Below are 23,279 nucleotides of genomic sequence, written 5' to 3' on the forward strand. Positions count from 1 at the left end.
AACCGACCCCTGTTCAAAAGTCTGCATACCCTTAGTTCTAAATATTGCGTAATGACCCCTTTAGCATAAATGACAGCGTGCAGTCTTTTGTAATAGTTGTCAATGAGGCCCCGAATTCTTGCAGGTGGTATAGCTGCCCATTTGTCTTGGCAAAATACCTCCAGGTCATGCAAAGTCTTTGGTCATCTTGCAAGAACCGCATGTTTGAGATCTCCCCAGAGTGGTTTGATTGTATTAAGGTCAGGAAAGTGTGATGGCCACTCCATAACCGTCACCTTCTTCTGCTATAACAACTTGAGGGTCAACTTGGCCTTGTGCTTAGGGTCATTGTCGTGCTGGAAAGTCCAAGAGTGTCCCATGCACAGCATTCGTGCAGAAGAATACAAATTGTCTGCTAGTATTTTCTGATAACATTCTGCATTCATCTTGCCATCAATTTTCACAAGATTCTCTATGCCTTTAGAGCTCAGACACCCCGAAACATCTGTGAGCCACCACCATGCTTCACAGTGGGGATGGTATTCTGTTCACTATTGGTCTTGTCACTCCAAAGTACAGTGTGCCAGAAGCTGTCAAAGTGTTATCAGGCATATTGGAACCAGGCTTTTTTGTAGCATTGGCGCAGTAAAGGCTTCTTTCTGGCAACTCGACCATGCAGCTCATTTTTGTTCAATTATCGTCATATTGTGCTCCTTGAAACAACCAAACTGTCTTTTTCCAGAGCAGCCTGTATTTCTTCTGAGGTTACCTGTGGGCTTTTCTTTGTAACCCAAACGATTCTTCGGGCAGTTTTGGCTGAAATCTTTCTTGGTCTTCCTGACCTTGGCTTGGTAGCAAGAGAGCACCAAATTTTCCACTTCTTAAGTGATTGAACAGTACTGACTGGCATTTGCAAGGCTTTGGATATCTTTTTATATCCTTTTCCATTTTTAAGAAGTTCCAATACCTTGTCATGCAGGTCTTTTGACAGTTCTTTTTTGATCCTGTCTTGGGTGATTTCTGTTATCATTATGATTTAAAAAGGAGCCAAACAACTATGAGAATGCAGTGGTTCTCAACCCTCTCCTGGGGCCTCCCCAGCCAGTCAATGTATTAGATGTAGCCCTGATCTGGCTCACCTGAATCCAGCAGCCAAGGGCTTGATAATTAGTTAACAGAGTGATTCAGGTGTGCTAGCTCTGGGAAACATCTAATATATGGAACGGCCAGAGAGGCCCCAGGAGAGGTTTGAGAAACACTGTGATAATGAATGGCTTCATATGATCACTATCCTTTAAGAAAATACTTTTTTTGCATGATCAGTCATATTTTCAAAATCAATGCCAGAATTTCACTATTTCTGCCAGGGTATGCAAACTTATGAGCACAACTGTAACTCTGTCTCTGTTTTGCTAATTTGCATCCAGAGAGTTTGGGCAAATACAGGAACCAAATGAATCATTTAACTGATTTGTGTGTTTCTTTAACTCAGAACAACACAGTTATTTGCAGATTAGTTACTAAATAATTCACAAAATATTGTGTCCTCAATGCAGAAACAATAAATACCGGAGAGAGTGCGTCATTCTCAACCATGCATTTTTGTGCAGTATTTTTAAACATAAATAGTAGGCCAGTTTAAAAATATTTTTAGGCCAGTTTAAAAATATTTGCACATTTCGAAATGTTTTCTTGTTGCCCATGCAAACACTTGAATGTAGATTCATGCATGTGAGGTCTGTAGACCCTTTAAATTGAATCTTTCCCACTAAGATCTTGTGTGAAAGTGCCCAGCAGTGCATTAAAAGCTTATGAGTTTGAGTACTGAGAGACATGGAAGCCATTTCATAATCCCATTTTGAAGTTCTGAGTCGTGAACAATGAACACCATCACATGATTATGGTTTACTCTGTAAAAAGACATGTTTGGATAATATCTTCAACTACGGTGTTGACATTAGACAAGCACAAAAGACCATTGTCCTGACAATGGTGTGTAAATAAATGCATCTGTAACTTCCGTGTCTGTTAGCCATCAACGCTGTATAACGGTTTAGGAAAATAGGACCATTATTCAGGGAACTGGATCGCTGCAGTCCTGCCTCCCACACGTATCAGGAATACAAGGTGCCGCATCTTTCATCCAAAGCAATATGCTTCCTATTCATAGCCCTGAAGATATCCCAGATCATTTTGTGTAAAATGTTGTTTGTGTCCTTATGTACTGCACAATTTAAAAGGCTGCTAATTTCACTTTGAAAATGTGTGGTATGTTATCTCCTTTAAGGGCAGTAAAATGTGAATTTTGCTATTGACTGTATATAGACCTACATAATCAACGACATTTACTCCTGATTTCTTAAAACATTGGGGCTTGGTTTGGATTGCAGCAGACCTTCATGAGGTGTTCAATATGTGCTTCATATGTTAAGGAGCTGTCAACCACATTATGGCATGTTTTCTAAGCTGCTGCTTATTTTGTCTGTGTACCCTGAGATGTTTTCATCATGTAGGCATTTTCATTGGGTATAAATGCAAAGCCACACTGTTCCGTCTTGGTTGAAATGTGAAATGCAGTAGATGCTAAAATACAATTATTTGCCTTGATGCTCTTTGATGACAGCAGCATTTAGACCTACATCCCACTGCTGGCTTTACTCTGAAACTAAGCAGATTCAGACCTGGTTGGTCCCTGGATGGGAGTCCAGATGCTTCTAGAAGTGGTGTAGGACAGACAGGAGGAGGCTCTTTTCTCTATCTAAGGAGAACTTTGCTAATACTGTACACTTCTGGAATGTTTTATCTCCTGAAAGAAACTGTAACAAGTTATGAATGGAATGGTATCAAACCAAGTGTATTTGAGATGACAAATTCTACTGACCCAAGTTGTTTTCGAAAAAACCTTTGACTCATTTCGTCCTTTTGAGTCAGTAAAACCCATCGCACACAAGATCCCTTACTGGCGAATGGTCAACTGAACTCAATGCTCAGTTTTTTTTACTTAAAAGTGTTGTTCGAGATGGGTCAGACCTTTTGCCTTTATTAATGGGCAGTGCCGCACATCCTCTTACAACTAGCACACCAATAAGCTTGATGGGTCCAGAATGCTAGAACCAAGATGCACAGAGCACACACACAACCCTCTGGAAAGGTATGGTGGCAGATTCTCAACACATTTAAGGCCGGACATAATAGATGCTTATCAAACGTGCAAACCCTGGTGCTATGTTGACCGTGGACCCAGTGTGGATAGGTTATTTACATCACTCCAAACCTGAGGGAGATTGGTTTAGGAAAAAAACACTTCAAACTAATTTGGTGTGATATTCACCAACTCTGGGTTTATCTGTGATTTTGTTCCTTTTTTTTGTTAGAAGAGGGGATTTTATATCTAGTGACAGTGGGCAACATAACTGTCTGAAGGCTCCAATCAAGATCTGGGTCACCTCAACCCCTGGGGGCTGGTCTATGCCTCTGACCTCTGACCCTTGAGGCCAAAAAAGCTTTAGGCACTGTGTATCAGCTCCTATAATAAGCCCCGGACTCACCGTTTTACAATGGGAGCAAGACAAGTAGACGAGAGGGAGAATGAGGTTTATTCAGCTGGAAATGGATGCTGCTGCCCCATTTAGTAGCTGTGTCAAGTGCTCCACTCTCCATCCCTCTCCCTTTACATCTTTGTCACACTATCTCTCGCTAATCTGTTTGCTTACTCCCGTTACCACTCCTATACACACACTTACTCCCTTGTTAGTCTCTCTCTTGTTGTCAATCATAGAGTAAATCCAGGTTCCTGTGACCAGCGGAGCTGTGCAAAGTAGTCCAACTCAATACACAAGCAAGGGGGATTTGCGTTATAATAGGTACACAGGTAAATGCCCTGATTCCATCAGAGTGCTATGCCATTGTGACCTGTTTAGCTGTCTATTTTTGGTATTTTCTCTGTAAAGTTTTTTTTGCTGACTTTGTTTTCATACAGGGAAAGACAACAGTCAGTAAGAAGTTCCTAACTTGTGGATGAATACATTTGTGTCTTTAACATTTTTCTGAGCCTAGAATTGTCATCTGAGGTCAATTTTTGCAATTATACTAATAATTGTAATACTTGGGGTAAAAAATTTTCATATCCTTTTAAATGATATCCTTTTGTCAATCTGCAAGTCACCAACTATTTATGTCAGTGATACAGTAATGTGGAATAACTGTATTTAGCATTTTGGCGCAAACACGCCCGCACCCCGCAAATCACTGTTGCACCAATGCCCCCAACAGAAACAGCTGGTAGCTTGCAGAAGATTCTTGAAGCTACAAACTGCGCCAGCCCCGTCCCCACACACCAACCTCCTATTGGAACATGAGGAGGTATTTGAGGCCTCCCCTAGGGAGCAGCTCGGGGCCGAGGCCAGTAGAAGAAAAGAGAAGGAAGATGGACCGAAGAATGTCTGGATGCCAGAGGTAGAGGAAGACGGCTGGGAGATGGGGGGTGCTGGAGCAGCAGCTGAGTCCACGACCATCAGCACCCATTCCTCCCAAACCCCCACCGGGACACTTCCCCAGAGTTGGCTCTGCCTCCCCAAAAACGGGTTTGACGTTTGGTTAGGATTTCTTGCTCACCTCTTCCCCTCATCCGTCTCATTTTGTTAATAAAATGCCCGCTAGGGCCCTGAACACTTCCTCTGTGTCTGTTCCCTGTAAACCACACATACGAAGCATTTTTAAAAGAAGTTGAGCTAAATGCTCCGAGATGGGACAGCTTGCCTCCAAAACAGACGAAATTATTCCTACGAGGTGTTGAAGGCGGGATTGTGGTGTATGCTGACATGATGGCAAGCAGATTAAAGAGTGGTACAATGATGCCTCAAACAGCCCATGCCATCTCATCCCAGGGATGCCGTTTTGGGTTGAGGTGTGGGACTGCGCAGAACACTCAAATAAACGAAATCGGGATGCTTTTGCACGGAGAACCTCAACATTGTCCAGTGGCTGTGATCACATACCCACTTGAGCCGCTTCTTATTTTTTCCATATTGGAGTGAAACCAATTGCGCCTGTCTTCTACAATTGGCCCATCCATGACAGGAACCTACAAGTTGTGCATTCTGAGATGATGTTCTGTGCACCCCTTAAGTAATCAAGCTTTTTGCTTGTTTCTGGCTTGCCCATTGGCTTGCACAATTCTTTCTATTCACATTTGACTACTCTCATGAACAAGCTGTTTTCGTCCACAGGACTGCCACTGACTGGATATAATTTTTGCTTATCATGGGAAAGACTTAGGAGGGCAGACATTTCTGAGATACTGGAAATAGCACACCTGGCACTGACAATCATATTACACTCAAGTAATTGAGATCAGTAATTTTCCCCATTCTGACGTACAATAGAACCATAACTGAATGCCCTGTTAGCTCAGTCAAAGTAGAGGGCCGGAGAGTGCATTATTTCCAGTGCGTAAGGATAAAAAAAACTTTAAAGGTAAAACAATGGGTGTTGTTTTACAGTATACAGTAGAGGTTATCTGCACAGGGGTTATGTAATTGCTTCTGTACCATAGAATACCAATTACGTTTATTCTTTTGCTACGTTTCTATGATGTTCAGATTGTAACCACAATAACTTAATTCATCAGATCATACAAAGACAACAAATATTAAAAACACCAACATTTCCCAAACCACTTAGTAGATTTTTCCACAGTCCAGGTCCCAAATGTTTACAAAGTTTTTTTATGTGCAGCTATGGTTTTATTTCAATATCCAATAATAATGATCACAGTTTGAAATTAATTGTCATTTTTAAAGTGATTATCATACTATCACAATTAAACCCAGATTGCAGTTAATCTGCAAGAGCAATTAAAATTTTCAATCATTATTTAGATTTTCCGCTTTTTTCCATGACTGTGTTTCAGAAACAAGTTTCCTGTTGGGCAACGCCCAGATAGTGGAATGGCCAGTAGTATACAGTAATGATGGATTTTGTAAGCTGTCGGGGTACCACAGGGCAGAAGTCATGCAGAGGAGCAGTACATGCAGGTAAGAACCTGTCCTGTTACTCATAGATAGTTAAAATATCCACAGACCAAGGTTATAGTAAACAGAAATAAAAGAAAAACAATTGTCAACCTACTGTATAACTATAGTATAATTTGAGTCATTGATAATAAAACAAAAACATTTTTATAAAATGTTAACTGTTTTATTTTTTTCCTAAAGCAAAGCCACTTGTGGTATTACTTTGAGTACAATGCTGTAAGGATACCCCATAAAAACATGCAATGTAAAGTATTGAAGTGTCAAAAGATTGTAGCTTGTGTGAAAGCAAGATGAAAGCAAAACACCCTTCACCTTAAATATCATTAAAAAAACGATCAGGAAAACAGTATGTGGAAACCACATTTTAAACGCCCTCACGTCAATGGCAGCTGAAAACGTTAGCTGCATGTTAAGACCACCAGCGTGCATGAGGAAGCAGAAACAGGCGCCACAGACCACATTCCCCTTATTCAGGTGCGGACACAGCGCTCCTCATCCATAGGGAAGCATCTGTTGTGGTCACCATCTGTGACTTGACTGTGCCCGTCAGAGCACCCTGCAGCCCTCCATGGGGCCCGTGCCCCGAGACACAATGAGGAAACCCCGCGGCATCTGATGAAGGTTTCAAAATGTGTCAAGGTATGTGGAGGTCAAAGAGCCCTGAAATGTTGGCATTCAAAACAGTCCTAAGGGAATGACGGAGATCATAAGAAGGGGGGCCGCCCCAAGAAGGCATACTTTTGCTGAAGGGGAGAAATGTGGGGGGAGTCCCCTCTGTCTTCCAGCCTTTTCTGGTCCCACATTTCTCCTGCTACTTTTGGCCTCCGCCCCCGTCTCATCTGTATATTAGTTTCTCAGGTAGAAGAAGGAGCTGCCCATTTTATGATTATAAACAACCATCTGCTGTACTCCATCGGTTCCATTTGTGTCGAATGTGAAAACAACCCTTAGTGAATCGGACAGAGATGGGACAGGCACTGGTATTAGAAAATTATGGAATGTGGAGTATCACAGAAGTGGTACAGCTAGTTTGTTTTATTTTGCTTAGATCTGTGTGCTTATTCCCAAGCTGATTTTGATTTTAATGGTTAATAGCCAACTGAAGAAGAACCACTGTGGCTGAAACCAAAACCAAAACGTCCATTATAAACGCGTCTTTTTTTATGCTGTTCCCATCAATTGCAAAATATCGTCCTGCTGAATCTATCAGTTATTTATTCAGAACAGGTTAGATTTTATATGTTGTCATAAAATCGAAAAGATAGACAGATTTAAAACGCAAAGACAAAAATATCCACTGGAGCTTAGGATACACTTTTTAATTAGGTGGTTGCACAGATTTACTGTAGATAAAATACGAGTGATGTTTCCTCTCATTAAATGTGATGCAAGTTGACACTGAATGAAACAGCCAAGATCCTCCTAAGCCTAGCAATTTTTTTTCTCCAATAATAGAGGCTTTTATCCATGACCACAACAGCCTTAGCATTGTGAAGCAAATTTGTCTGAAAAGTGGAGGTGAAAATGCATCCATCTAAAAGGTGTCAACATTTTAATCAACTTGGTTAAAAATGCCTTTACAGTGTTAGAAAAAATATGATCTACAGTATGCCTAAACTATTTATCATAAGACAGAGGTTCCCAAACTAGGTGTCGTGACCCCATGTGGGGTCACCTGATATGAAAATGTTGGGGGAGAATGTTTTACAATTGACTCTTATAGCCTCAAATAAAATAATAACGATTATATAATTCTTCTTCACATGCTTGGGGTCGTGAGAATTTTTTGATATCGAAATTGGGTCGTTGGACAAACAATTTTGGGAACCCCTGTCATAAGATATTATATAGATATCAAGTTGTGACTGAACTTTCAATATTAGGGCCCATTCCTAGCATTTTCAACCATAAAGCAGGGATAGAAAATTAACCAGTTTAACTCGCTTGTAGTAAGGTTAGTGAGCAGTTGTATTCATACGAATAGTAAATATTATGAATTATACACTGTAGTAAAACTATTAAACTATTAGGAATCTTTGATCCATTCTTGATTTAAAATATCTAAGTATTTGTTGTTAGGCATGAAATGGTGCGTTACATTACCTATATTGAACCACACCTGTTCCCTATGCTTTTTTGATCATGTCTCTTGATAGCTGTACATGCTCACAGAAGAGACTGTGTCACATAGTGAAAAATGTAAAATGTACTGAAGCTGGGAATACTGGATTTGCAGCCACTAATGCTACTTATACTTCTGTAGCCCACATATGCTGCACACCAGCCCAGCCCTCCCAAGGAATAGTCAGATTTAAAAACTGTTGCTATGGGGATATCTTAGGTATATATATATATATATATATATATATATATTTCTTCACCTGACAAGGATCAGAGTGATTAAGATGATAGGAGATTAAAGTAAGAAACTATGGGAAGGCTGGATGGAAGTGGCTTCTCTTTTTCTGTAGAAAAAAGGAATACTTTGGCCTAGATCAGACCAGCCTTAACTTGTAGTAACTGACATTGTGTTTCAAATATTTTTTATTCAAACACACAATGAAAAGATCAATACAGGACATTTTTACAAAGAATGGTGTGGGTGGGCTTTTATTTTACTTGAGAGTGAAAAAGGAGCATATGGAGAAAGGAACACGCATGAACAAAAGGAACATAAAAAAAAATGAAGACAGAAACAAAAAAGTAGGTTCTCCTCCCCGTCAAGCAGGAGAAACCAGCCGCCGACAACTCTGAATAATCTTCAATTTGCGAAATTTGGCCTGAGGATGGGTTTTGATAGACTTGCACGTCTAAACTAAAAACAGTTTGTCTAAATATGCCGTGTGATTGTTGTCTGGCTAGCCAAACTTTTTGATCCGCCGATAACGCTTGACCACATGTGTGTCCTTTATGCAAGGAGTATGGATTGAGGTACCTCCAAGCCGATCTCGAGATCCCCAAAACATTGTTAACATTCTGATCATCCGAGAAATCAATGAGTTTCATCTAATTGGTCAACAAAATTATTTATTGCCTTCAATATTGATTGATTTGAGTTGTGTACTCTACATTTTTTGGATCTCTAATTTAAGTTTACCTAAAATCCTGCAATGGAAGGAGACTGAGGGTTAAATACATTGCAAACTACATAGCGGTGGAAGATTTCTGTTTGAGTTGTCAGGCAAATCTGATTGCAAGTTACCGCCGGATAAGGCTGGCCCGATTGATTTGAGGCATGAAATTGACCTAGTTAAAGGTAGACTCAATGTTGCCACAAGCAACAACGCAGATGTGCAGTGATTTGCGTCACATTGTCAAGGCGTACTGGTCACTGGAGCAAAACCGAAGGAAAGTTGCGCATCGTGGTTCAATGCTCTTAGTTGTTTCCGAAAAGGACCCACCATGCCGTCTAATTTTGCTGAGTCTAACTTTAACTGAAAAAAGTCACTTAAAGAAACGTTTGGGAACCACTGCCTTAGGCCACATTTGGAAGGGGTGTATGTTTTTGTTTCGAACCTGATGTTAAAATCAGATCATGGAATATATACTGTGCATTTTTAAAGTATTCAGACCCATTCACTTTTTTTAACATTTACATTACAGATACATTCATTTTAGAATTAAATAGATTTCTTGCCTCATCAATCTATACATCCCCATAATATCACATAATGACCAAGCAAAAGCAGGTTTTTTAGATAGTTTTGCAAATGTATCGATCTTTCATTATTTGATATTTTTTTCATATTTGGCCGTGATTACAGCCTTGAGTATTGATGGGTAGGACACCATAAGCTTGGCACACCTGTATTTGGGGAGATTCTCAGATTCTGCTCTGAATACTCTCAAGCACTTTCATGTTGGATGGGTTACTTTACTGCAAAGCCAATATCAGATCTCTTCAGATATGTTTGATCGGGTTCAAGTCCAGGATCTAGTTGAACCATTCAAAGACATTCTCAGTCTTGCCCTGAAGCCACTCCTGCGTGGCCTGTGTGCTTTGGGTCGTTGTTCTGTTGGAAGGTGAACCTTTGCCCCAGTCTGAGATCCTGAGTGCTCTGGAGCAGGTTTTCATCAAGGGTCTGTCTGTACTTTGCTCCGTTCATCTTTCCCTCAATCCTGACTAGTCTCCCAGTCCTTGCCGCTGAAAAACATCCCCACAGCATTATGTTGCCACCACAATGCTTCTTCATAGGGACAGTATTGCCCAGATAAAGAGTGGTGCCTGCAGAGATATTTTGGTACCCATCCCTAGATCTGTGCAGATCTGATTGATACAATACTGTGTTGGAGCTCTACTGACAATTCCTTCAACCTTATGGCTTGGTTTTTGCTCTGACATGCACTAACTATGGGACCTTATGAAGAGTTGACCAATGGAAACAGGATGCACCTGAGCGCTCAAGTGTCTTAGCATTCGAGTGTCTTACGTAAATGTCATATATGTTTACATTTTTTTGCTTTTCATTATGGGATATTGAGTGTAGCTCGATGAGGTATAAAACCAATCTGATCCATTTTAGAATAAGGATGTAATGTATCAAATTGTGGAAATTGTGAAAGGGTCTACTTTGAATTCACAGTAATAATAATATGGAGTGCTACAACTGCCAGCATTCAGGAAATGCTGCTCAAAAAACAGCTTTAGGTCATAGTCATATCTTGATGTGTTTATTCATCATAAAGCGTAATTAATCTGACATTGCATTACATTGTGCGTGTTGGTCTAGGTTCACTTAGGTCATCGTGTGATCAGCCCCCTCGTGTACACAGGCTTCTCGTTTGTTAAACACCAACAGTGTGTCTATCTTTGACAATCAATGTCATTGCGATTCCATGAGCAAAATCACAGTGAGATGACTGATAAAAAGATGTCTGTTGTGTGGATGTTTGTGCCACACAGTTTCCACTACTAACACTTTCTCACTTTTTTCCCCCATCTGCCCTTCAATCTTTTTTCCCCCTCTTCCAAACTAACCCAACCTACCTCTCCTTCCCTGGCTCCCACAGTTTCATGTATGGGGACCTGACAGACAAGAGCACAATAAATGAAATCAGGCAGGCCTTTGATAACTATGAATCCCAATGCTTTGAAGTGCTGCTCTATAAGAAGAACAGTGAGTATAAAGACGTCATTAGCTATCATTGTTAATTTAGCTCAGGTTGAGGGTGGGTTTTTTACCTCCTGGTATTGGATTAAAGTGGCTACTGTTTTAGAGGTTCTTTATTACAATAGTTCCCTCTGGGGAAAATACATTTATTCTGCAGTTTCTTATCTCACTGATGTTACATGATTATTCACCTAAATGTGCTCAGCACAGCAGTTCCTCCTTTAATATTCCTAATTATACATTTTATATTTGAAGAAGAAATGGAAAAAAAAACTGTAGAAATAATTTCGGTTTTGGTACCAAGTAGTTGCCATTTGTGTTTGAATGTTTCCCAGTGAAAGAGAAAGAGATTTCCCAGTGATGACACACAATTCCCTGTTACGTATCCTTTACACTCTTTTTTCTCTTTTCTTACTCCATCAGGGACACCCATATGGCTCTACATGCAGGTTGCTCCTATCAGGAATGAGAATGACAAGGTGGTTCTGTTCCTGTGTACCTTCAAAGACATAACTGTCTTTAAGCAGCCTATTGAGGACGAATCCACCAAGGGTGAGAGACCTAATATCCAATCAGTAATATGCCTGAACAAAACGTAATCAATTCCCCTGTGTCCAAATGAAAGCTGTTGCAGTCAGGATGTTGTCTAGTGTGTTATAGATACATTCCAAACAGCTGGAGCATAGTGTGTTCTATTTATTTTAGGCTACTTTTAATGAAATGTGTGTACTGAATATTGGTTTCTCATTGCATTTCTTCCAAATTAGCAATTTTTGGTTTTGTCAATTTTAACTGTACATTTGGCTTTCTTTTACAGTCTTTTCCATAAGTATTTACTGATCCAAAATAATGGAGGTCATTGTATTTAATACACAAAAGGGATTAACAATGTTTGAAAATGTGTGAATTGGTTTTTGCTGTTGGAATAAATGCTAAATATATTTCTACAAATCTAAATTTTGGGCGTTGTCAGAGTTTGACTTAACTTGTGAGGTTAAGGTAAAAGGTGCGAGCGTGCGTTCCTCAATGTGCATAAGGATTCTGGTCTAGGCTTCCTGGTTGAACAAGCAGCTTCATAAGAACAGCATCTGATGTTCTTCGAAATGTAATGACATGAACTGCCCTGAGTTTCCTGGGAGTTGCAGGATCTGCTTAGTCACAAATTGGAGATAATAAAATTGGGGTATAAAAAAACATTCCTAGAAGATGCAGTCTGGGCAAATTACAAAAAAAAAATTCTACCTCTTATTTTGGCCTGAATTTATAATGTGTTATTTATATGTGCATAATCTAAAAGTGGTATCACTATCATATGTCAGGTAGCCAATTACAGCATAACACAAGTCTTACTTTAACGTTTGGTCAACCAGCATGCAAAAGCTATAAAAATACCATATTTTGGAGTACTTGAAAAATGTCTAAAAGCTATTTAGATGGCACATTGGCTACCTATTCAGTGTGTCAACCATTGGGTGACACAACAACAAAATCAAAGCGAGACAGTGAAAAATAAACAAGTCTTGAAACAAATGAACGGTGTCTGGTATTTTTAAATACGCTCTTAGATCATGAATGTAGAACACAAGTGTCTTTATGACAGATGAGTCAAGGTTCCCAAAAAGTTGGGTAACAGAGTTTGTCGTTAAACAGAGACCAAACAAATAACGAAGTTCCACACAAAAGTCCAATAACTCAGGAAAAGCTCCCCAAAGGCTGAACAGCTATGACTGAGACAAGGTTATAAAAGGCTTACAGTGGGATAAGTTACAGTGAACCTCAGGAGCTTGTTGGGAGAAGAATTCCACAGGGAGAGCAACCCTACACCATCGATTCAGGGGCCAACAATGCATAGGGTCCACTGGAAAGGCAGATGTAGGTTACCGCTCTAAATCTGGAGCTCTCTTCCCACACGCAAGTGACACCTTCAGAGAATCCAAGTCCATTGCTCAAACAGGTGTCCCACTTGAATACCCGGCCTGGTTTTATGGGCAGAGACTTGGGCAGACATGTGCGATCTACTGTACACTGGCTGTAATCACCAGAAAGGCCAAGGTTGTCCGCGGACTCCCGATGACATCGGGTTACTTAAAACGTTCAAGTTTTTCTCCCTTGAACAGCAATTAAGTAAATGGTGTCGATTCTTAGCAACCGCGATTTTAACTTGGCATTGCTTGTTTTGAGGGAGATGATCATGAGCCTTAGTGACACTGATAAACGAAAGAGATGGTGCCGCTTTTCCATTTGACAACAGAAGCCAGTGGGTCTTATATTGACCAATACAAATTCTGCATTAGGATAGGTTTTTGTGTGCACGTAAAATAATTCCTAAATAAATGTTCTGATATAATGGTCAATTTATTGGATCCTCCATTAGGAAGACCCAAGTTCTATTCCTGCTTGTTTACATTAACAGTTTTTGAATTGATAATCACATATTTTGGGAAAATAACATTATCTGGGGATATTAACTTTTTTCTGAATAAGTTAGAATCCCATGTGGAAGACCAGAGTGGGGATTATTCTTTTATTTTTTACTCAAAATGATTTTGGGATAGGTTGGGCACTTAAGGTCTGTTGGTTGTTGGCTAGAGAATCGCTATCCATCAATCACAGAAGTGCTGAGGAATACTTCCTGGTTGAGTGAGTAATGTGATAAGAAGCAGATGTGCTTTGAAGGACACATCTTAATCTTTGACTATCGTGAATCTTGTGATGAGTTGCTATGATGAGGCGAGGCCATATTAAGGCCATTACCGGGCGGGAAATGTCCATATGTCCTGGTGCAGTTTATAGAATTCATATAAATGGATGGAAACCTAGCAATTGGCCAAGATGTTAGTCTGGTTCGCCACCTCCCCTGGGTACACACCGACACATCCCTGGGGATCATGTGCAGCAGCGTGACCAAGTGTGTAATGACAAGCAGATGGCGAGGACAGCTCAGTCTATATCGGATGGGCTAACAAATGTTTAAAAAAGTCCATCACAACATGAACGGTCAATAACAGAAAGACAGAAAGAGTTTTTGGACCCCCTGCTTGACAATTAGGTGTCAATAGTCTAAGAAATATGTGCTATTATATGCTAGTGAAAAAAATTATACATTGTGTTTTTGAAGGGCTTGGTCATCATCACAATACAGAGGAAATAGTATTTTATATTACTTTGTCTGGTTGTTCTTGGCAAACGTGGTATTTTGAAATAGAGCTAATGTTGGACATTTCTGACAGTTTTGATATCCTGCGAGACTTTTCTTTCTGATACAATCTAGATTTCCAAAGGTATTACCTGTCCTGTTAACTTATGACACTTTGGTGAAATCCAAACAGCCACTTTATTATGAATATGTCCATAACTGCCCGCAGTGTTCGGTTTCCAGTGGTAGGTAAACAGCACTTCTCATATCTAGACACTGAATGTAACTGCGAGTCAGTAAGTACCATTAGATCTGGGATGTACTGTTATTGATTGCAATATCTCTGCAGATGTCACACTGAACCTAATCTTGCTTCCCAAAAAAGGTGCATATGGATGTCATTCTTGCGATGACTTACACTTAAAATGTGAGAGAAAACCTTTTAAGTAGAACCTTTTAAAGCAAAAAACGAATTGTCAGAATGACTGTTTAAAGCCCACTATGAATTTTAACAGTATTTTTGTATTACTTAAATTAAGGTTGACTTAAGTATCTCATGAGCTGCATAAGTGAAGTTCACTGTTTAAAGCCATGATAACACAACATTTACTCCATTGTTCCTAAACAAAGAATTTGTTAAATAATAATAATAATGCTAAAAATAATAATAATAAATAATAATAAGTCGGTTCATTATGAATGCATCCCATTGGTTAGAGAGATCATTTTGTCCTAACGGACTGCATTTCAGTGGTTACATTTCTCTTGCCCTATCAAAATGCTGTATTGCTCACCACGTTGTGGGCCTTCGCTTCCTTGCAAGGGGATGCGGATAGTATATTAAGAAGTAGTAAGTATTAAATAGGGTGAACGAAATTACTTATTTCTCAGCCCTCCCATATGGCTTACCCTTTATTTGCGTGCTCAACTGAAAGGCCTTGGACAGGCCAACCTATTTTAATCTGCCCCACCAATCATGAAACATGGTTGATTTCACCCCAACCCTTGGGTGATTTCGTGTGTATGTGCTTCAGTGTTACTCTGCTTATTTTGTTCTGCATTGTTGGGTGTCATTTGGCTTAGTGACGCCATGTGTTCTTGTTTCTATCCATTTCAGTCACCAAAGTGACTTTAATTATACGTTAAAACAGGTTTTTCCGTAAATTATGTATATGTCCGGACAAACCTGCTTTTAAATGCTGAACCTACCACTGGAGAGCATAGAGGCCGTCGAAAATAATTAGAGAGAATATTTCGGTGGTGCGCCGTGCAGTGTGCTTGTATAGTTGTAACAATGCACCCTCTGTGTATCATTTCCCCCAAACTCAATTGGTCAAAGCCATCAGCCTCCCAGAGTAGTGGGAGGGAGGGCATACAAGAAACGTTTTGGCTGTTGAAAGATTTATGCTTTCAAGCTTTAAGCTTGCATCAAACGAAATGCTCAGCTGGGTTCATGCATCTCACACCATAATGTTGACATTCATTTTGAAGTCAAAAGGAGATGCTATGTTAGGTCCCACAGGAAATTACAATCTTTAAAAAAGCTCCAGATGAAAAGAGCTATAGTTACGTTTGTAGATTGTTGATTAGGACATGTAAGGTTACAGCCAGTGGAAGCTCCAGGCAAGAGCGAAACAGTGGTGAATGCAGGTTGCTCTCAGGTTTGAGTCTGTGCCCTGTTAAAAGCCTATGCCCTGACCATGAGGTAAATCTGCAACAAACAAAAAAGTGAAGCAATTAGCATGTGGGATACTCAGTAGGGTTTTGTGTTTTCAAATGCAAAAAGTGATTGCTTACAATAAAAGAATATATGCCTTTCCAATAAAACTGGTTTGAAAATGTAACATATTTTATGAATAAATATGTATGTTCATGAGTTAGCTTACCAGTGGGCTGTGCTATGAAACGGACCCCTTGACATTTTGTTACCTATATATTTAATCAGGTAAGTTAACTGAGAATCAATTCTCATTTTCAGTTATGACCTGGTGTAAAGCATTCATTTGCAAATATGACAAGACAACACACTGAATAACATGCATGAATAAGAATGTTATATATAAGGTAACAGACATCCAATTACACAAAATACATTGAGACAAATACAGATCGGTTTGACACATTCAGCAGGCGCATAGATAAGCTAGGATCCTGTTTATTTTGTAACGATGAAACCGTGACGTGTGATGAAAGTGTAAAACATACAGTGTGTGCATGCAAGCGGAATGGATCTTTCAACAACAAACCAAAATAGTATTCGTAACTCCCCTCATACTCAACTGTGCCTCTCTTCTCGACGCTAAAACTGAGTTTTCCATCTACCTGCTCATTCACCTTACCATTCTGCCCGTTTGTCTTATCTCTGCCAGGATGGACCAAGCTTGCCCGGTTGACGCGGGCACTGACCAGCAACAGCCGTGGCAACATGCAACAGCTGACCTCCATGAACCAGGTCAATGAGGTCAGCCACAAGCACTCCAGACTGGCTGAGGTGAGCTGCTCTCTGGAAAAGGCTTAATACATTTCAGGACAACGTGTGCTGAATTTGGGCGGTGGAGTTTCATTTGGAATATATATTTATATATTTATATATTTTTATCCTACAGCATATTGAATTTTGATTCAAATTGTGTTCTATCCATTAAGAACCAATGCCACCTTACATTTGTGTGTATTTTTATATACAGTACAGCACAGTGTCTCTCGAAAGTATGCAACCCCTTGGACTTTTCTAAAAAAAAATTGTTGCAATATTAAATGAAATTTGAGTTGTTGTTGTTTTTTTTTTATCAACACAAAAGTCCATAATGTAAAAGTGAAAAATAAAATCAGCAAACTGTTCCAAATTGATTACAAATATAAAACAGAAAATAACTGATTGCTTAAGTATTAATCCTCTGTACTATAACACACATGAATGAGCTGTGGCGCAACCAAGTGTTTTCAGAAGTTATTGCATGGATTTCCCCTGTGTCCAGTTGTTGTCCAGCTGTTTCACATGATTTCAGTTTAAATTCAACTACCTCAGGCAGGTCCCACAGTTGGTTAGAACAATTCCTACATCATGAAAATGAAGTAACACTCAAAGCAAATCTGGAATTAGTTTTATTCAAAAGCACCAATCAGGGGTTGGATATATAGAACATTTCCAGGCATTGAATATCCCTTACAGCACAGTAAAGTCCATTATTATGAAATGTGAATCTGTGAATCTGTCTGGATCAGGGCATCAAAAGCTGTGTATCTGTGCAAGGGCACTAGTCAAGGAGGCCACTAATAGGCCTATGACCACTACTAAAGGGATTGCAGTCTTCTACAGCTGAGTTGGGAGACACTGTGCACACTATAACAATAGCCAAGGTGCGTCACAAAAGTGGTATTCGTGGTGGCAAAACAAAAGCCATTGTTGAAATAAACTCTTGAGTTTTTCAGAAAGCATGTGGGAGAGTCTGAGACCAAGTGTTAAAATAAAAAATAGAATGTATGTTTGGCACAGGCCTAACACCTCATGTCATCTTGAGAACACCATCAATGAAGCATGGTGGTGGCAGCATCATGCTATGGGTATGCTTCTCTGTATCATGGACTGAGAAGCTTGCGATGATAGAGAGCAAAATGCATACAGCGAAGTACAGAGTAATCCTGAAAGAAAACCTGCTCAAGTCAGCAAGGGACTTGGGACTTGGGAGAAGATTCATCTTCCAGCAGGACAATGACCACACACATTCAGCCAAAACTACGGTGGACTTCACAAAAAAAGTCACAAATAGGTCAATGTCCCTGAGTGGCCAATTCAAAGCCTGGACCTCAGTCCAATTCAGGAGATATGGAAAACTGCTGTTCTCCAAATATCGTTTGATGAAACTAGCAATTTAGCAAATTAAAATGGGCAAAAATTGCTGTGTCCAGATGTGTAAATCTGGTAGAGACTTATGGCTGGTATTGCTGCCGAAGTTGCCACAAATATTGACTAAACAGGGAGAATACTTAGGCAATCAATTATTTTCAGTTTTCTATTTGTAATTTTTTTTGCTTAATTTATAGATTTTATTTTTCACTTTGACGTGATATAATGTGTTTGTGTTGATCAGAGGCAAAAACTATTTTATAAAATCTTGATTTCATTTTCATTTAAATGTGGAAAAGTGCAAGGGAGGTGAGTAATTTTCAGAGCCGCTGTATAATTGATTTACCAATGAGACATAAAATCACTATGTCCTTTATCTTCTATATCACTTCTATGAGAACAACTCATTATTATTTGGACAAAATGACTGTACTGTATATGTTTTCAAATGTTTGGCATTTTGTTTCCTAATCATTTAATGTTGTTACTGTATTCAATCTTCTCTACAACCCGTTAATATCCACAGATGAACCCATCTTTCCCAATACACCATCATGTTGCTCTTTTCTCCATGCTCCATGCTGTCTCACAAAGGACTTCAATGTCCCCATCTGCAACGCATCTGCTTGAATTGTTCCAAAAATAATCTTACCCAGGAGCACAATAATATTACTCCACTGCTGTTTTACTCATCCTTGATTTAATTTACTTATTTTTTAGTATTGTTGTCTAATGTTGGTGGGGCATATTACTGCCTTTTATTATTACTCCTGACTAACTATGATGAATATAATAGATTCATGAGTGTATTTTTAACAGCTGAGATTTACTTGGAAGAGCAAACTGAAGGGAAACAAGTCATTTACATAGTGCCATAGCAGAAAGATTGGAATGCTGTTAACCAAGACGTTCTGAGTTAAAACACTGTGAGGCAACTCTCATGTACCTTAGCAAACCTTTGTGCATCCTTTAACATTTGTACGTCCTTTTAGGAGTCTAAGTAATGGCCAGTCCTTTTGTGGTTGTGCTGAACATGCAAAAACACATCAATGTTTTTGCATGTTCAGACGACCAGTTGGTCAATAAATGCATGTGGCTGTGTCCAGAGTCTTTACACAGTATCCAGATCAGTTGCTGAACCAGGTGGACAAGAACAGGGACGACCAGGTAGCTGTGGGCAGTGTCAGCAGGAAACATTACTCAGCAACTTGATCAGCAACACAACCGTGTGGACTTTGGACAGGGACAGCAATTAGTCGTCAGGCCAGGTGGTCCTTGGTCCAAGGGCTCATGTCCACCTTAGGTTAAACTGGACACCAGAAAAATTACAGGGAGAATTCCTTGGATCCAAAAGGATACCTCAGTATGCCAGGTAACAGGATACCAGGTAGATGCCAGGAAATAAGATAACCAGTTAAATTGTTACCTAACAGACTTTCTCTTTCCTTTGTGGACCTCAGGCTCTCCAGCTTGGATCAGACATTCTTCCCCAGTACAAGCAAGAGGCTCCCAAGACCCCGCCCCACATAATACTTCATTACTGCACCTTTAAGACCACCTGGGACTGGGTGATCCTCATCCTCACCTTCTATACAGCCATCATGGTTCCCTACAATGTCTCTTTCAAGACAAAGCAGAACAATTTGGCCTGGCTAGTGCTGGACAGTGTTGTGGATGTCATCTTTCTGGTGGACATCGTGCTGAACTTCCACACAACCTTTGTTGGCCCTGGTGGAGAGGTCATTTCGGACCCAAAGCTGATTCGAATGAACTACACAAAGACCTGGTTTGTCATTGACCTGCTCTCCTGCCTGCCCTATGACATCATCAATGCCTTTGAAAACGTGAATGAGGTAGGCCATGAACACCCTTGACTATTTTTGATTAAAGTGCGTATGTAGTCAGTTTACTGTACTTCTTGAAGTTTTTTTGTCCCCAACAATATTCGGCTGAATTATGATCCCTTGTCAAACCAGAGAGTGGAAGGGCAGGCTCAGCTGAAGCACAGTCAAATATTTCAAGTTAGTCTTAAATTGATTGTTTCCTAGGCAATATTCATCTTTTTGATTTATTTTCTGAAGCCTACTGCTAGGTGAATCCTCAGCAATAATGCATAAAAAGAATCTATAACAATCAAAATGCCAGGCAAACTTGTGACTGTCAGAATGTTAAATTCCTGTATGGATGGGATAAGATGAATAGAATAGGATTTTAGCCTTACAAGAATAAATGCAACCTCATCTCTCATCTCTTCTAATGCTTGCCTTCATGATTGTATGATGACGACATCCAGTATATTTAAGCAATAAGGCACAAGTGCGTGTGGTGTATGTATGTCTCGTCAAGCAAACAATGTGAATAATTTTCATAGTTGAATTTCTCAAATGTTCACTCAAATGTTCAAATGTGGCGTTATTGTGGAGTGTTGGTGTGGATAGCGAGCAGCCTTAAGTGTATGGAGGGGCTTGCTTAAAATATTATGGGCACTAAAATGTGCTACTTAGGCCTTGGGCTATAGAAACCTTTCCCAGACTGTTATATCATATGTGTGGGGAAAGGGGCTCTGGAAAGAGAAACAAACAGATAAGGGAGGAACTGGGATGGAGACAAATGTGAATGAAGATCATTAGGAAGCTGGGAGCAGGCGAGAGAAAAAAAATGATTAGAATGAAGACGTGGAAATAGAGAGCAAGATGGAACGGTTAATAACACCTCAGATAAACAGGAAAGAGAATATTAACTCTGGAATGGACGGAGGACACACGGAGGACACACGGAGGACACACGGAGGACACACGGAGGACACTCATGGGAAATCAGGAGTCTCTGGTTATTCTGTCTCAAAATGTTTACCACCCAGAGCTTTGGAAGTTTTTTCCAACTTCCCCCACCCCCGCCCCCCAAAAAAGAGGTCAAATGTCTACCACTCCAGTAGTAGCGTTTCCACCGCTTTCCATTCCATGGTCCCCTGCACATTGCTCTGTATGACCTCACTGACAATAAAAAGGGGGAGACTTCTATCAAATTTTCTGTTGCCAAAGGAAGTAAACTTAAGTAAACTTTTAATTAGGCAGTTCCAGTGACATGATAGATTTACTAATTTATTGACATTATCTCTTATCTAATTTCAATAATTAAATATAGGACTTCAAGTATAATATAGGACAACAATGCATCAACTTCTAATAATAAATATCAAAATGTATTTGTGTTGCAATCACTGTTTACTTTAGCATCTAAGCAGAAGAGGTAATTACCAAGATGGGTTTTACTTTTGCTTCACTGGATTTATTTTTTTATAATTTATAAACAGCATAATGTGGAAAGAATATTGTATTTCATCACACTTTATCAATAAGCTTTTCTTTTGACCGAGAAGGGAAAAAACAATTTAAATCCGACTTACAGTGTATTATGCAGCATGAAAATGCTATATGACATACAACTACCACCACAGGTTTCGATATGCTCCAACCAATCATTTTGAAATTATTACTTACTATAGGTTAACTGTATGAATTCCATGAACATAAGATGCTAAAATCCCCTTCCAGAAATAGAAAAAATTTGCACCATAATTTGTCAAAAGCACAACATGGGAAATCATCCCTGCTTCCCAATTTTTTGGGCTGCGTTATAGAAACAACTAATTTCAGATGGGTGTAGAACAAGCAATGGACTCAAAGGTACTACATAATTTAGGCTTTTGAGTGAATTATAGATGCCTGAGATAGGGAGTGATCTGTTCATTTTATAATTTATTAGTTATTAGTCAAATGAAAGTTAAACCCTATGTAGGTAGGGTTGACCTTGTATCCATTTTGAATAACTTGGGCAGTACTGAGCCACTTTGCACAGCCCTTTCGTGGGTCATAATGACCCATCCGTACTGCGATACATGTCGATGAACGACTGAGATATTCTCAGGATTTCAGGGAACCTAAAGTTAGGAGTGTCCTATGCTATGACCAACAGAAGCTTAAGTTGTTACAATAAATTATTTTATTTTCATATTTCATATTCTCATATTGTGTCAAATAGCAAATGTGTAAAAGTGACCGTGCTGTAAATATCTTTGCATGTCTTTGTATGTGTCTGTAAAGGATCCAATCTCAGACCCTTCAGCAGTAAGGCGCCTGCGAGAGTCATCCAGTTCTCAGAGGAACACCACCAGGGCAGAAGACTCAGTGCTCCCAGTAAGCAGATGGTCTCCCTCCCCTTTATGCCTCTGATATGCCTGCCTAGCTACCTTCACTTTTCTTTTGACTGAATTCTCGTACTTGGATGTAAAGGATGTCCTATTTAGTAAGCATTTTGATTATGTGTTCTGGGATGTCATACTCTCTTTGGCTTATCATTGTCACAGTGCAGAGCAGGGAGGACACAAGGAGCTGGGCTGAAGTAGGGAAACATACTTTTATACGTCTTTGGAACCAACAGAAAACCACAAAAGGCACGGCTGACCACGAACTGGGTGCAATCTGTAACACAAACAATGAAGCACAACACAAAAGAGAAAAAGGACAACTTAAATAGGGTCCCCAATCATAGGAAACGCGGGGCTTCCCTCTAATTGGGAACTAATTGGGTTTCTTAAGCACCAACGTGGAAAGGGTGAGGGTTAATAAAGTGTTTTTGTTTAATTATGCGCATTCTGAAAGTCTCAAAAAGAAACGTAAATTTTGCCATACCGAGTAAGTGGAGCCGGCCAAGAAGAGCAAATGTCTTACTGAGTGAGTGAGTGAGTGAATGGCCAAGTGTTAGACGTTAGTTTTAAAAGATTCTGGTCTATAATTTTGTCACACCGGGCACGGCAAACTTTATGCGTTCTGGCAGAAGTCCATTCATTTCAATAGAAAGCAATCCGCACCACTGCAGCTGATCGACCACTCGGACAGATTTGGATGCGGTACGGCAGGTGTGTCGCATGAGTTGAATTTTTCCAACTTGTGCTGTGCTTTTCTGTAAGGTATCAGGAATGGAAGTTATCATACCACAGAAAAAGAGCTAATATGTAGCTTTCTGCTGTGTGTTGAAGGGATTGCAAGAAAAGCTTTGAAAGCTCAATATTTGTAGTAGCCTACAAGATCACAATTTGAGACTTATGCTAAATATTTGAGGGACATTTTCGTGGACAATAAATATATATATATATATATATATACACAATA

The 23,279-nt window shown here is 39.7% G+C and overlaps 1 protein-coding gene across 3 annotated transcripts in view; it reads left to right on the forward strand.

The window, feature by feature from the left end:
- Positions 1-23,279, forward strand: part of kcnh5a (potassium voltage-gated channel, subfamily H (eag-related), member 5a) — a 44,575-nt gene that overhangs the window by 3,493 nt on the left and 17,803 nt on the right. Inside the window, exons 1-7 of one of the 3 annotated variants that reach the window (XM_020056043.2) lie at positions 5,969-6,014; positions 6,489-6,653; positions 11,025-11,131; positions 11,549-11,677; positions 16,631-16,752; positions 19,569-19,961; positions 22,212-22,304. In XM_020056043.2, coding sequence (XP_019911602.1) covers positions 11,029-11,131; positions 11,549-11,677; positions 16,631-16,752; positions 19,569-19,961; positions 22,212-22,304 — 840 coding nt within the window. In that variant the 5' untranslated portion in view covers positions 5,969-6,014; positions 6,489-6,653; positions 11,025-11,028. Of the gene's footprint in view, positions 1-5,890; positions 6,015-6,488; positions 6,654-11,024; positions 11,132-11,548; positions 11,678-16,630; positions 16,753-19,568; positions 19,962-22,211; positions 22,305-23,279 lie in introns of those variants that run through there. The other 2 variants (XM_010882397.3, XM_010882398.5) reach the window with 2 other exon arrangements.

The sequence above is a fragment of the Esox lucius genome, chromosome 18 (assembly GCF_011004845.1).
Source record: "Esox lucius isolate fEsoLuc1 chromosome 18, fEsoLuc1.pri, whole genome shotgun sequence".
Classification (NCBI taxonomy): domain Eukaryota; kingdom Metazoa; phylum Chordata; class Actinopteri; order Esociformes; family Esocidae; genus Esox; species Esox lucius.